Genomic DNA, 15,140 nt, shown 5'->3' with positions numbered 1-15,140 from the left:
ATAAAGGAGTGTAGTTAGTACGACACAGAGTACATAACAGCGCGATGTTACGTTGAATTCGTTGATAAAGGTTAGGCTGGAGATAAGGAAGAGCGGGGGAGGTGTGATGGAAGCGAGGAGACAGGCGCCGGGGGTCGCCACGGATGGATCTGTGATCATTTTAGAGTGGCATACATGTCTCACAAAAATAAAATATTTGGAATGCAGGTAGCGGTGGAAAAAGATCAAATTACATCATATTTTATAAGGATGCTATGTGTTTTCATTCATATTTGTTGGAGAGGTTATGAGCAGATCAGTCTACTCTTCATTTTATCAGATGCAATTGATCACAGCTTGTGAATTTTCGTTTTACCCACTTAAGTAAGCTTTTAGATCAGGGGTGTCAAACGCACGGCCCGCGGGCCGGATCAGGCCCGCAAATGGGTTTAATCCGGCCTGTGAGATGATTTTGTAAAGTATAAAAATGAGCAGCAATTTTTAAATAAAGAAACTGCTGTTCCAATTGTGTCCATTGGATGGTGCAATAGCAATTGTGAGCTACTTTGTTTTGCCCGCAAAATTTAAACCTGATGTGCAATATGTCTCTGTCAAAAAAGAGAAAAGTGGATCCAGAGTGTTCCAAGAAAAATGGTCATCCTCCTATTTATTCACGGAAGTGAATGGGAAAGCTGTATGTTTGGTGTGTTCCCAGCATGTTGAAGTGCTGAAAGAATATAACCTCCATCGCCGCTATGTGAGTCTTCATGCCGACAAATATGACAACTTTCAAGGACAGCGGAGAAGAGAGAAGGTGAATGAACTGTTGGCGGGTCTGAAGAAACAGCAGTCTGTGTTTACTCACAGCCGAGGCATCAGTGATGCTGCAGTGAAAGCTAGCTACCTCGTTGCTAACGACATTACACTAGCTTCAAAACCATTTAGTGAGGGTGAATTTGTAAAAACATGTATGATGAAGGCATCGGAGATTGTGTGCCCTGAAAAGCGCCAGGCCTTTGCAAATATCAGCCTGACAAGAAACACAGTTGCCGACAGGATTTCTGATCTTTCAGCGGACTTGGACAGCCAGTTGAAGCCAAAAATAAAGTCATCTATTGTGTTTTCAGTTGCAATTGATGAAGGCACGGACATTACAGATGTTGCACAACTGGCAATTTTCATCCGCAGAGTTGATGACACATTGACCGTCACCGAGGAGTTCGTGGAGTTGGTACCGATGACAGATACAACGACCGCAGCTGTCGGCGCGCTGGACAGGGTCGGAGTGGACTGGTCCCGCGCTGTCAGCCTGGCTACAGATGGTGCGCCCTCAATGATCGGGAAGAAAGCAGGCGTTGTAAAAAAGTTCAGAGATAAAGTGCAATCTGCAAATGGAGGACGTGGTTTTTGGACTTTTCACTGTATTTGGCACCAGGAGGCTTTGTGTTGCAAGTCACTGAAAATAGATAACGTCATGAAGGTGGTCATCCAAACTGTTAATTTCATCCAGAAGCCTCAATCACCGTCAGTTTGACAGTCTTCTCAGAGAGAAAGACCACATCTATGGCCTGCGTTACCACACTGAGGTAAGATGGTTGAGCCGAGGTGCTGTGCTGAGGCGTTTCTTTGATTTACGAGAAGAAATTGAACAGTTTATGGAAGAAAAGGGCAAACCAGTGTTAGAATTTCATTCTGCAGAATGGATGCAGCACCTTGCATTTATGGTGGATGTTACAGAGCACCTGAATAACTTGAACAAACAGCTGCAAGGACGCAACAAAGTTGTCACGCAGTATTATGACAGCATACGTTCTTTCAAGTTGATGCTGTTATTGTGGGAGACGCAGCTCGCTGGTGGTGATGCAGCTCACTTCCAAAGTGTGGCAGATATGAAGCGGTTTAAAGATAAAATAACGGGACTGTTACTAGAGTTTGAGCAACGATTTCAGATTTTTGGTGAACTGGGGAAAGACTTCAAAGTTTTTTGCTCGCCGTTCACCGTGAATCCCTTTGATCTGCCCGTCCGGATCCAACTTGAAATAATAGACTTGCAGCGTGACTCGGATTTGAAGGGCAAATTTGCCGCAGCTGGCTTGAACACATTCTATCAGAATCTCTTGCCAGGTTACCCCAACTTGACAGCCCTCGCTGCAAAACTGTTGTGCATATTCAGAACCGCGTATCTTTGTGAGCAAGTTTTCTCTGTAATGAGCATAAATAAAACAAAACTGCGCTCAAGGCTCACGCACAGGCACTTGAATCACATCCTGAAGTTAGCTGCCGCTCAGGATGTGAAGCCTGATATTGATGAGCTGGTGAAAGCTAAAAGATGCCAGGTATCAGGAGTCAAATAAACTATGCAACCCCACTGAAAGTGCTGCAAGAGACACCCTGATGTAGTTCTGTGATCTGTGAAACAGTTCTGTGAATCACTGAGGCACTGTGTGCTTGTTCTTTGTCCTCAGAATTTTCAAATAACTTGAGATGTTTTATGATTATTAGCTATGTTGTGCCTGTACTATTTTGAACATACTGTCCGCAGGCTCTAGCTTTATTTTTATGTTGATCGTATTAAAACAAAGAAAACAATCTGAAGTTGTTGTTTTTAAGTTATATATACAATGATTTTACCAGTCCGGCCCACTTGAGAATAGACTTTTCTCCATGTGGCCCCTGAACTAAAATGTTTTAGATAAATGGAGTGGTGCTAAAGAACAAGTCAAAACCAGTCAAAAGTTTGTACGCACCTTCTCATTTAATGGTTTTTCTGTATGTTCATTACTATTAATGTTGCAGAATTTTGCTGAAGGCATCAATGAATGAACCTCATCGAGTCACTGAGCAAATGCCAAGAGTGTGCAAAGCAGTAATCAAAGCAAAGTGTGACCAATTTGAAGAATCTAAAATATGAAACATGTTTTTTCACACTTTTTTGTTTACTACATAGTTTTGATGCATTCACTGAGAATTTTCCAATGTAAATAGTCATTAAAATAAAGAAAGTCCATTAAATGAGAAGGTGTGTCCACACTTTTGACTGGTAGTGTATATATAATACAGCCGTATATAAGCTGTGACATATTTGTTTGTGAGAAGATAAAGAGTGATATCAAACAGAAATAAATGCACCTTGAATTTTTACTAAACTTCAGTATTTGAAACAGAGTTACATTTCGCTGTTGTAAAATTTGGATTAAATATATTTCATATGTTAAAATAAAAAATGTAATGATGGCCATATTATATTTCCATTATAATACCAAAGTGTAACAGACTCTAGTCTCATGAACTACATTAGCTAACTGCTGTTTACTAGCTAATGTTAAATTTACTGTTGCAGCCTAATCATGTTTTTACAGTCCCATGGTCTCTCAGCCTCAGATGCATTTTATACCAATGAAACATGTCAACTAAAGTAAGACAAATTAGATAAAATGAAGATTTCCTGCTTTATTTATGTAAAACATGGTAAATGGTCTGATTCTTATACAGCGCTTTTCTACTCTCCCGGAGTACTCAAAGCGCTGTATACAACATGCCTCATTCACCCATTTACTTCTAAACATAAGTGCAAACTAAACTACATTCACACGATGAACGCATCGGAGGGCAACTTGGGGTTAGTATCTTGCCCAAGGATATTTGGCATGCAGACTGGGGAAGCCAAGGATCGAACCACCGATCAGTAGCTGAGCTGCTCTACCACCTGAGCCACAGCCACCCGAAACAATGCTGTATAAAACATTATTAGCCACTAATTTCATAGTTGCTAGGGAACCATAGCAGAACCTGGCTGTACTAGTAAGAACGACATACAGCGGCTGGTGGCTGGTGTACAGGAACATTTGTGCTAAGTATAACCTGGAAGTACCTAGGTCTAAAAGGGGTATGCCCCCTAGGGTGGTTCACAATGACTGAGCTAAGATCCTATGGGACTTCCAGGTACAGATGGACAAACTGGTGATAGCTAACCAACCGACAAGAAGTGGTGGAGAGAATTTTTTGACCAGCCTGCAGGGCTAGATGGTAATTCTTTTATTTGAATTTAAATTTCAGGAAATTTAATTGTTTAGAAATATATATTTTTAAAGTTGAGTAAATGTTTAACTTAATCACCTTGTTAAATAATCAAGATTACAGTTTGTGTCCAAAATAATGATATTTGTGATATTTGCCATAAACAAAACATCCTTAAAAGTTCATAGGACCTAAGTCCTTTTCATCATGCTTATTTCATAGGTAAGGAGGTGAAAACTCTATGGTCCATTCTTCCACCTTTCCAGGCCTGATTTGACTGAGATGATTTGTTCATAAGGTATGATGTAGGATAACTTGAGATAGTAATCTTAATATAATTGAATTTATTTTAAGCTTGGCCAAGTAGTTAGTTTGTGCTGACTTAGAAATGTATATGAAAAAACATGTGAATTAAAGATATCAATTGTAACTGCCTTTTAAAGTTAACTTTAGCTATCAGGCTAGGGATAGGATGGACTAATATAAAGTTAAAGCAGTGATTGAGGAGTCAAGATGGCAGTTTTTAAAGGTTTATTTCCTCCTAGTTTAATGCTCTAGTTCAGACTGACATTTAACTTCAGGGAGAGCTAAAGCCAACATAACAGACAAAACATCCCTAATAGAAAATAAAAGGAACTTACCTAATTCCAAAGAAAACAAATATACAACCTACAACAATAACCTACCTAACCAGCACATAAACAGGAGAAAACAAGGATTCACAAAGCAAAGGCAGCTCTCCCCTACAGGCAGTCTGGCCACAGTCACATAAGATACACATACAATTCCAAAGGTATGTAAGCCTGCACACGTATGGCAGTCACAATGGCCAGAAGGACCAGAAACACAGCTCCATGGACTTTATATGGGGCTCTGCTGATTTCTGATTGGCTTGATTCAGGCAACAGCTCCTAATCAGGAGGAGGTGGCGCTTAGACAAAACACCAGACATTATTTCACAAAGTAAAAACTAATATCATCCTAGGGAATGTAACAGCAACTATTGTAATGTTACACGTCTAAAATAATTATGGGTTGGTTGTTGTATTTAATAGGCTTTAGTGTAGTACCAGTACTAATGGATGGTTTAGTAAGTTGATAAGGAAAAGCACAGCCACCCATTGGAGAAAGCGCCTTTCCTCATTTCATCTCATTCTTTCCGTCACTATCCATAAAGCTCATCACCATAGATTACGCTCGGTTCTCTCTTCACCATGACAGAGCAGTGTAACGTCTACGTCACTGCTTTATTACTCCTTTCCAGTCACCTTTCTCACTCACTATGTGTTAACAGACCTCTCTGCATTGAATCATACTTGTTATTAATCTCTGTCTCTCTTCCACAGCATGTCTTTATCCTGTCTTCCTCTCTCACCCCAACTGGTCGCAGCAGATGGCCCCGCCCCTCCCTGACCCTGGTTCTGTCGGAGGTTTCTTCCTGTTAAAAGGGAGTTTTTCCTTCCCACTGTCGCCAAAGTGCTGCTCATAGGGGGTCATATGATTGTTGGGTTTTTCTCTGTATGTATTATTGTAGGATCTACTTTACAATATAAAGCACCTTGAGGCGACTTTTGTTGTGATTTGGCGCTGTATAAATAAAATTGAATTGAATTGAATTATGGCTTATGTTGGAGTCAAATTGTTAAATGTTGCCATTATTGTACTTAAATTTATAAGTCTTGGTTCAAACTGTAGGATCTGTTTCTGACCACCTCCCCAGCCAGTTTGTTGGTGGGGGAGGCTCTAGTGTTTTATTATGGGACATCCTATGTGAGGGTTCTGTTTTCTTGTTTAGTAAACTTCCTGCTTTTATGACCTTTTTGGGGGCAGGAGGTCACAAAAACACACACTCACATGCACCCACACACACACACACACACACACACACACACACACACACACACACACACACACACACACGGTTCATTAGTGTCAGTTGATAACTTTCCAAAGATTTGAATGAGCTCTTTCTCGACAGAGAATCTGGACTCTGCGGGAACTTATGCCAGGCTACTTTTTCAGGACTTTAGTCCCACTTTCAGGTGGATCTCTGACTTCCTGTTTGAGAGGAAGCAACAAAAGCAGAAAGCAGCACGTCATCATCTCTACTAAGACGATGCTGACGACCCCTCACATGAACTGTTTATCACATTGTCCTCTGGCAAGAGGCTGTTGTCCATCACTTCAGTTTCAGAAGAAGCCACTGATCTACACACACAGCGGATTAGAGCAGACATGCAAATATTGTTTTTATTTTAAGAATTTAAGATGCTTCAGTTTAGAAATTTAAAATACACAATTCCACACTTCTAGTGATTTAAAGAATGTGAGCTTTCAATATTCATTCAGATGGTTTCTGACTCTAAATTTTCTTTTGTCATTAGTCAGCTTTTTCTAATGTACTGTACATTTTAAAGGTGTCCAGCTACTTTCCAACTTCTATGTGAACTTTCAACAGTTCTGCACTTTTAGCTGAATGATTTGTATTTCAGCTCATTCAACATTTCTAACTTATCAGTTAGAAATTATTACATTTCAGCTCAAAACATTCATCTATCTATTCACACTGCATTTACTTCAGGAAATCAATTCTTTTGGTGTATATGAGAGTGGCATCACCATCATTAGAATACATGTAAGTATACTGTATTGAAATGCCGGTCTCTCACAAGGTAAGGATCATGTGTGACTGCTTTGTAACGCTGGGAACTAAAATATCTGAGTCAGGAAATAATTCAGAAATGCCACCTCATTTAAAAAAAAAAAAAAAAGTACACAAAGGCTACTAACAATGTAGCACATACACATTTAGTAACACCTCTTGATGCATCTCAATCATCCAGGTAAGTAAATCTCCAAAAGTTGATTCTGTTCATCTGGACGCTACGTCCAGATGAACAGAATCAACTTTTGGAGATTTAATAAGACCCTTTTTCTTTTCTTTAGTATTTTAATTTTATGGACTTTAAAACATCAGTATTTCAGAAGCTGTACCATCATTGTACACAAATGTTTGTAGATACCACATGCTGTTTAAATTTACAAGTGTGCATTATTCAGAAGTTCACATATTTTACCTTCGGAAAGTACTTTTGAGGTCAGTGTTACACCGGCTATAGCCGGTGAAGAGCTGACAGGCCACGCAACAGGAGGCTAATGCCTACTACCTATACTCAACTATCAATTTTATTATAACACTAAATTCATCACAAGAGAGGCTTAGAGGAGAAATCAGTCGTAGAATTATTTACTGAATATGTTGTGTTCACAATCTAGCAGGCTCACATTGTGGTTTATGAGCCATTGTTACTGCATGGCAGTAGTATGCTGCGTGTTAACGGGCGCATTAACAGGCTTCCCCAGAGTAGCAGTTTGATAGCCAGCTCTGTAATGAATATCTTTTTGAAGCATTTGTGGAAAAATGCCACAATGCTACTTCCTGGTCTGACTGACCTATCAGTGGCTCCAACTAAAGTCATGTTGGAGCCACTGATAGGTAGGGATATTAGGAGAGTGGCATCTAATTATGTTGCTTTAATATGCTAAACAAACAATAGACAATGTTAATTTGCTGGTGAGGACAGGGGAAATGACGTGAACAGTACATATGCTGTGTGGCACATTTAAGATTAAGGACAGATATAAAGATGTTCAAACTCAGACATGAGCTATTTTGCACCCTTTAGCATTCTGTGTCACAGAACAAGAACATACTCATTTCAGTCAGTTTAAATGAGTATGTTTGAGAGGACCTAATGGTATCATCCAAGATGATACTTGCACAGTGTAAATATGATCATTTTAGTATGAACAACTCAAATTATTCTTTGTGTTGTTCATACCTGGAGCACAATGTTAATCATAAACATAAGAGTTTTGGTCTCAGGAGTCATACACAGTATCAAGTCTTTAAAACAAATCTTGATTCATAGCAATAACACTTATGATGAAACCAACTCTTAGATAATGCAAACTCTACAATCTCAAAGGCTCGTGTCAGGTCTCTTTGTCTTTTGAGCGCCAACTGAGTTTGGCAGTGATGCAGTATTTTGCTGAGTGTCCTTACAGAAGTACACAGCAGGGTTTTTACAAGCCCACATTGACACTTCTCCTCCCCCTCCTGTTTTTCCAGGACTCGAAGTCAACAGCTGGCTGTTAAGCCCTGCGCGACTCAGGTAGCGATCTTTTATCCTCTCTGCATTGTTAAACCGGGCCTCGTGGTTCTGAGTTTGGCTGGAGAGGTATGCAGCAATATTTCTGGTCCGATAGCCCTCCTCTCTACTGCGTCCCAGTAACATGGCTATATTTGGGTTCCTCAGAGCATAGATCAGAGGGTTAATGGCTCCATTTGCCCAAGCTAGCCAAATGGCCACTGTGTCCATTGCAGGATTAAATGTGTAGTCCCCTATAGCAGTAACTAGCCCCATTAGACAATATGGCCCCCGGCAAAAAATAACGAAAACAATCATTATCAGAACTGTGGTGGCTGTTCGCATTTCACTGTAAAATCGAAGTAAGTATGCATATGTGGTCACAGGCCTGACTCGTATTTCTGAGAGCCGAACAGTCTTACAAATGTTGTAATGGCAAAAACACATCAGGCAAAAAGGCAATAAATAACATACAATGATCAGACAGATGCTATAAGCTGTTCCCATGAGTGAGGTGCCAGAGTGGAACACATACATGCAGTGGTAAAAACCTTGCTTGTGGATTTCTTTAGGTGTTCGGATTACCAGATACCAAGGCAGAGAGAAAATGACAGCAGTTATCCACACTGCAATCAATAACTGGGCTGCTTTCTGTCTGCCTATTTTAGCCTGTGGTTGTCTGACAATGGAATAGTACCTATCAAAGGATATCAAAGTCATTGTCAGGGTGGCGATAATACCAAAGCAGGTGTTCAAACACCCATTGGCAACACAGAAACGATCCCCAAACATCCAGACTCCATCCTTACTGAAAAGCATAACAAAAGAGAATGGCAGACACAAGACAGCCGTGAGGAAGTCCGATAGCGACAGCGACATGATAAAAGCATTAGTCACTGTTCGAAGTTGCCTGTGCTTGATGATAACGACGACAACTGCTGAGTTACCAAGACAGGAGAGAAGGAATACAGACAGCAGTATCAGTGCCTGAGCTGCCACTATGATTCCATGGAGAACAGAGTTACTCTCAGCAGCACTCAGCACAGACGGGTTTAGTTCCTGATGGGTACGACCAAATTCACTTCCTCTTTGGTCTTTATGGTCTGACAGGTTTCCTGTGGTTTGCACTATGGTCTCTGTAGCGGTAGCCATGAGGTTGGTCACCATGGAAATAACCCTAAAGAACAAGATGGAGAAATTATTGTTCAAAAAACTGTGGACACAAAGTTTTCACTGCTGCAACCAGGTTTCTGTAAGGCAGAGTAAATCGATGTGTTGATCAATTATTAATCATTTACTAACAGACTTGGAGGAGAGACCTAACATGTAATAATCCACATTTCACTGTTTTACTCTTTGGTTCAGATGTGGATACTGGATTTTTATGTTTAAGTTGTTTTTGCTGGTTTTTAGTTTGTTTTTTGTCTGTTTGGGAGCTGACACAGTCTCAATGGAGATGGGGTTTTGGGGGGGTAGCAGGAGGAGAGAAGCTGCATAGAGGCGTGTAAGGCTGAGTCCCAATCCAGCGACCGCACGCATTTTGAGACCTATTACGTCACAGCGTCGTGACGACGGCTCTCCCAATCCAAAGTGTACTCCAAATGCGCCGTCGATTTCCCCAAATTTGAAGTGTGTTCCGGTGTACACTTCGTGGTCCCATATATCCCACAATTCATAGCGCGGCGGCGGGTGTGGATAATTTTGCTGAAAAATACGGCAGACAGCTGAAGCGGAGCGGCTGAAGAGTAAACTTTTAAAAGTAAGTACTGAATATTATGTCACTTATTTATGTGCGAATGTTTAATAATGTAGAACATTAAAACATTCCTGTTGGCCACATGTCGGCAAAGTTATGTGACTTTAGCGATGTTTGTACTAACTTGGGTTTAATATATATTCTGAGCTAAGTTGATCTATAGTGTCACATTATATTCTATAAGGATGTTATGTGTTTGTAGACTTTCTGCCCAGTTTGACCCATTTAGCAGAAGTCAGCCTGTTTAAGGCTCTGATATCTATTCTGTGTGACTTACAGCAGTTATGACATGGTCTGATTTTCTCACCCAATAAAGGAATATTTCATATATCAGTCTACTCTTCATTCTATCAGACACAGTTATCACAGCTCCTACATTTTCTTTTTACACATATGTCAGATTATTATTATTGTCAGATTATTATGATTTATTACTGCTGTAATAAATGAATATAATATTGGCCATATTATATGTAAGTGAGATTTGAGAAAAGTCAGATGACTTTAGTCTAATGAACAACATCAGCTAATTGTTATTTACTAACTAATCTTGAAATGACTGTTCAGCACAGAAATGAAGCCCAACAATCATGTTTTACAGTCCCGTGGTCTCAGCCTCAGATACTCAACTAATCACAGTGATGTCATAAAAAAAATGAATGAACAAAAAAACATTTTTCTCCTTCATTTCTGTCACACAAAGCTGTATGAAACGTTTCTTGCAGTTAGTATCAAGGTTGCTAGGCAACCTGAGCAGCCTGACGAAGGCCAGACCGTCCCATTTCACAAGCCTTGCACTTCCACACTTCTCATACTACAGCGTGCGGTCGCTGGATTGGGACACAGCCTAAGACTGAAACTCTGTTTCCTGGACTCTGGATAGTCATATTTTTTTTTATTCTTTTTTTGGGGGGGAGGGTCATAAATTTGGCCAGATTTCTAGAAATGAGAGCTGCTCCATCCAAAGTGGGATGGATGCCATCTCTCCTAACAAGACCAGGTTTCCTCCAGAAAGTTTCCCAATTATCTGTGAAGCCCACATGGTTTTTTGGAGACCACTCAGACAGCCAGCAATTTAAGGAGAACATGCGGCTAAACATGTCACTCCTGGTCTGATTGGGGAGGGGACCAGAGAAAACGACATTACTATTACAGAGCCTGTTGAAATAAACTGAATCTTTAGAGCAATTGATGAACACCTGTAGCAGAAATTGCCAAAGAAGAAATTGGAATTAGGTGTTAAGTATAAAATCTGCAAACAAGTGGGACCAGATGGTTTTCAAACTGAGTTGTATAATTAAATTTTTTTTTGTTAAAGCATTATATAAAGACTTTACACTAGTCCTGGTCAAACAAAAAACTGAGAAATGGAAGGCATGGTATATAACATTAATAAAAAACCAAAAAAAGCTTTTCTGTCTTTAGGTGCAAAGAAGGCCTTTGAAAGGTTTCACATGGCCTTACATTAGATCAACAAATTATTTTGTTAAATATAAAGAAATGTGAATAAAACTAATTAGCAACACTATAGTTTAATTTGATAAAAAAAATTCATGTTTAACAAGCGTTATTGTATTTTTGTTTCATCCCCTGGGTGAGCTGTTGTAAAAGGCCTGAATGTGTCACTACACCACTAATAGCAGTCAGTTCTAAGAATTCATATCAGTTCTGTCGATGCCGTTGGTTATCGGTGCTATTCCTTGTGTAAATGGAGTGCATCAGTAACTTTCTGCTCTCGATTCACTCAGTTGGCTGCTGCATTTTGGTGACAGTCTCATGAAAATTTGCATGGGTGTTTATTTCTATGAAGGCATAAAAGATGGAAAAGGCACACTATCCTGCAGGCCCGTCCTCAAAGGCAACTCTGTTAATGAAGGAAGGAAAAAAAAAGCCACATCCCTTGCTTCAGACACAGTTTTAGATTAGAGTCTCTATGTTGGTTTAATGATTGCTAAAGTAGCTGCTGGTAACTCATTTAATCGTGGTCTTTATTCTCACTGTCTCCAAGACCATCAACACGGGAAAGGAAACCACATGGACCACGCCACTGTTACACTGGCTGCTTAATAGTGGTATGGTCCATTTTGTTGGACATTTTTTGATTGTAAATAGCTCTGTGAGCACTCCATGCCTGCTGCCTTTCTGTCTTTACGTAAAAGCCATTTCAATAACGCTCCACAGTGACCTGCATGAAATAAAGCCCAGCTTTAAGGACTATGACCTCATTGAGTGGTTCTTAGATTGACTCCAGGAAAGCATCATCAGTACATATTCTTGCCGTTATAGCCTTCCTGTTATATGAATCTGTTTTAGCTGTTACACAACACAGAACAACTTCTTTACAAAAAATATGCACGATGCAAAAAAGAGCAATAAGGACACAATGTTTGGGATTGTGAACACACAAATAAACCTTTTTTGAAACCACAAGTTATGAAATTCATGAATTTAGTACAATTTAAAACCACACAGGTGATGTTCAAAACAAGAAATACTATGTTTCCAAGTAATATTCAGAATTTATTTAAGAATAGAGAGGGAAGGTACGGCGTGAGCAGAAAATGCAATTTAAAGCAGCCATGTGCAGCCAACGCTCTTAAAAACGTGCATATCAGTTTGTGGAGTGACTTTGTCGAACAGCCCAGACAAAGAAATTAAAGAAAGTAAAAATATTGCACAATTTAAGATAAATATAAGCAATACATATTTTATGTGTATAAAAATGAAAGATTAGGTATTCACGTTATGAGCTGTGCTATTGTATAGAATGAGAATATCATTATATTGGTGATATGAAAAAGTATTTGTCTGTAGGTTCAAAGATGTATCTGTACACATGGATGCACATCTATGCATTTGTATATGTATATTTGTATATAGTAACCATTTTAATTAAGAAATTGTCGACAAGCTTATCTGGATAAGCCTCCTGCTCCGTTTTGTTTTAGTTTTGTAGATCATTTTGTTTGAGATGTTTTGCATTTCCTTTCTTTGTTTATAAAGTTTATACAGTAAGAAAGAACTTTCTACAGAATCAAACTGGGATTCACTGTTTGATCAAAACTGTAAGATGCTAGTTCAAAGTGGAGCCACCTGTTGCCTGTTTTTATTTAATGCATTAATAAATACACATAATACACATTTCAAATTGAAATGCATATCTGTCGATGAGTTTGTGCTTCCCTCTGTCATTTTTTTGCTTCTTTTTTTTCATATTGGTAACTTTTTTTAAAGTATACCCCCGTAGCTACAGTGATTTGGAAAAGACATAACTTCTAAGGTAGTGTTGGAATATTAAAAGAAAATCTGTTTACTATACTACAAAGCTAGTTAGCAGTTGTACCCTTGTGCTATTAGAAACAAAATCTTTAATTAAACATCATTAAACTGAATATCAGCTAAATACGTTTAGTCCTCACCTGTTATGTTTTCCTCCTATCTGTTAAATAGGCGGACTGGTTCACAGCCTTGTACGTTTGAGGTGCAGCCATGTCAATAGTCTAAAGCTCGCTATTTGCTTGTGAAGTCTTTATTTGTTCAGTATTTTCCTCCTTTTACCTCAGTCGTTTTCTTACACTGTCCACACAAACAAGCGATGCCTTTGTGTTAGTCATTTCGCTCCAAACGCCAGTTATACGGATGTGTCCTGAGCTGTTTTCAGCAGAGTCCATCGAGCCTTTTCCTTGCTCTGATCCTTACAGCACACAGCAGGCTCCATATCCAGGAAAACCATCACACGTCCGTCCAAAAGCACCTACGAGCAGTCCTAGGCATGTGCTAGATCATGATGTTGAGATGTGGGCCTCTCCAAGCCTTTGTATGGAGAACAAATTCGGTCTATCTTCTTCTTCTATCACCGTTGTGTTCAGCGTCGCTATGAAAAAATTAACTCAAAAAATAAAATAAAATAAATCGTCGGAGGAAGACCACCGTAGCCATGTTGTTGGTTGATTTAAGGACGGTGTTAATAAACTGAGACCGAAGGCGCAATAAACGGACTGTAAACGAGAGCAGGACGGCTCCAGCATCCATCGCGTCTCTCAGCTTCTCTACTATGACCCATCTCTCGCTCACTCACTCGAAGAAGCCACGCCTTGTTTGAACGTGCTCAAAACTTGGACCGACGTCTCATAAAGTTGCTATGGCAACCTGTGTGCAATTTTGCACCATCTGAGCCCATACTTAATGGCATAATTATCAGAGGCGAAATACACGCTAATATTCCCTCACACACACACACACACACACACACACACACACACACACACACACACACACACACACACACACACACACACACACACACACACACACACACAGTAGATCTTGATAAAAGGGAAGAACGGGTGTTCGGCAAGGAGAGGATAGCAGGGGACTGAGCGCCTTGAATTAAAAACAAGAACATGAAACAATTTCTTAACCTTGATCATATGAGCTTCAGTAATGCAGTATAGCACTTTTCTTTTCACTTTGGTAATTCTGTATTTTATTTGTGGGCAAGTGTCCAAAAACTTGGACTGTCAGCAGACTTTTGCGGGGTCATCCGAAATAAGCAGATAGCACAACAAAGCTGTTTCCCTCCCAAAGCTATATAAGATTATACAATGCTGAAATCATGCATTTTATTTTTGGCTTTTATAAACAAGGAATCACTGCTACACTGGCCACTTCATTAGTAGCAGGCTAGACCCCTTTTTCCTTCCGAACTGACTTTTTTAAATTTATAGTATAAATTCAACAAGGTGCTGGAAGAATTCCTCTGATTTTTTCACAATATTGACATGATGTAGCAGGATGGTTTAAGCCTGCTCTCAATGAGTAACATGCCCGTTTTGAATATGCTGACCTAGTGCCAGCAGGGGCGCTGTGTATATAAGGAGGCTCTGTCACCTCCCTCTCTATGCTCACTGACGGTCAAATTTCCGGCCCGTTCTCAATCCCTGAGCGAACATGTTGCAAATTTCCTGGCTTCTGTTGTCGCTCGCTGCTTGGTCGGCTGCATGTGAACAGGTGCATTGACATGGTATGTATGTTGTTGCCATTGCACAGAATTTGTGGATGTTTTATCTGCTTAATCTAACTTGGTTGTCCACTTAGAGGCCTTTTGCTGTGGCATCACCTGTTGCTGCTGGGTCGGGAAGGGCTCCTTTCTAGGGGTGCAACGATACACAAAATTCACGGTTCGGGTCGATACTTTGGTGTCACGGTTTGATATTTTTTCGATACAAAAAAAATGT

The 15,140-nt window shown here is 39.8% G+C and overlaps 1 protein-coding gene and 1 long non-coding RNA gene across 3 annotated transcripts in view; one reads left to right on the top strand and one right to left on the bottom strand.

The window, feature by feature from the left end:
• LOC146646030 (uncharacterized) overlaps nucleotides 1–15,140 on the top strand; it is a 136,739-nt gene that overhangs the window by 37,375 nt on the left and 84,224 nt on the right. The gene's annotated exons all lie outside the window — the stretch shown is intronic.
• On the bottom strand, nucleotides 4,514–13,967 carry gpr135 (G protein-coupled receptor 135). Of its 2 annotated transcripts, none has more exons than XM_085392156.1 (2): nucleotides 13,323–13,967; nucleotides 4,514–9,324 (listed from the first exon to the last, which is right to left on the bottom strand). In XM_085392156.1, exon 2 carries the CDS (start codon nucleotides 9,312–9,314, stop codon nucleotides 7,980–7,982), a length of 1,335 nt encoding a protein of 444 aa, XP_085248282.1. In that variant the 5' UTR covers nucleotides 9,315–9,324; nucleotides 13,323–13,967; the 3' UTR covers nucleotides 4,514–7,979. The 2 variants fall into 2 exon arrangements, with proteins under 2 accessions (XP_085248282.1, XP_085248281.1); XM_085392155.1 differs by having other exon boundaries at nucleotides 13,462–13,967.

The sequence above is a fragment of the Rhamphochromis longiceps genome, linkage group LG19 (assembly GCF_057381845.1).
Source record: "Rhamphochromis longiceps isolate RC_006_pf linkage group LG19, R_longiceps_female_GT1.1, whole genome shotgun sequence".
Taxonomy (NCBI): domain Eukaryota; kingdom Metazoa; phylum Chordata; class Actinopteri; order Cichliformes; family Cichlidae; genus Rhamphochromis; species Rhamphochromis longiceps.
This window is presented reverse-complemented; position numbering and strand designations above follow the sequence as displayed.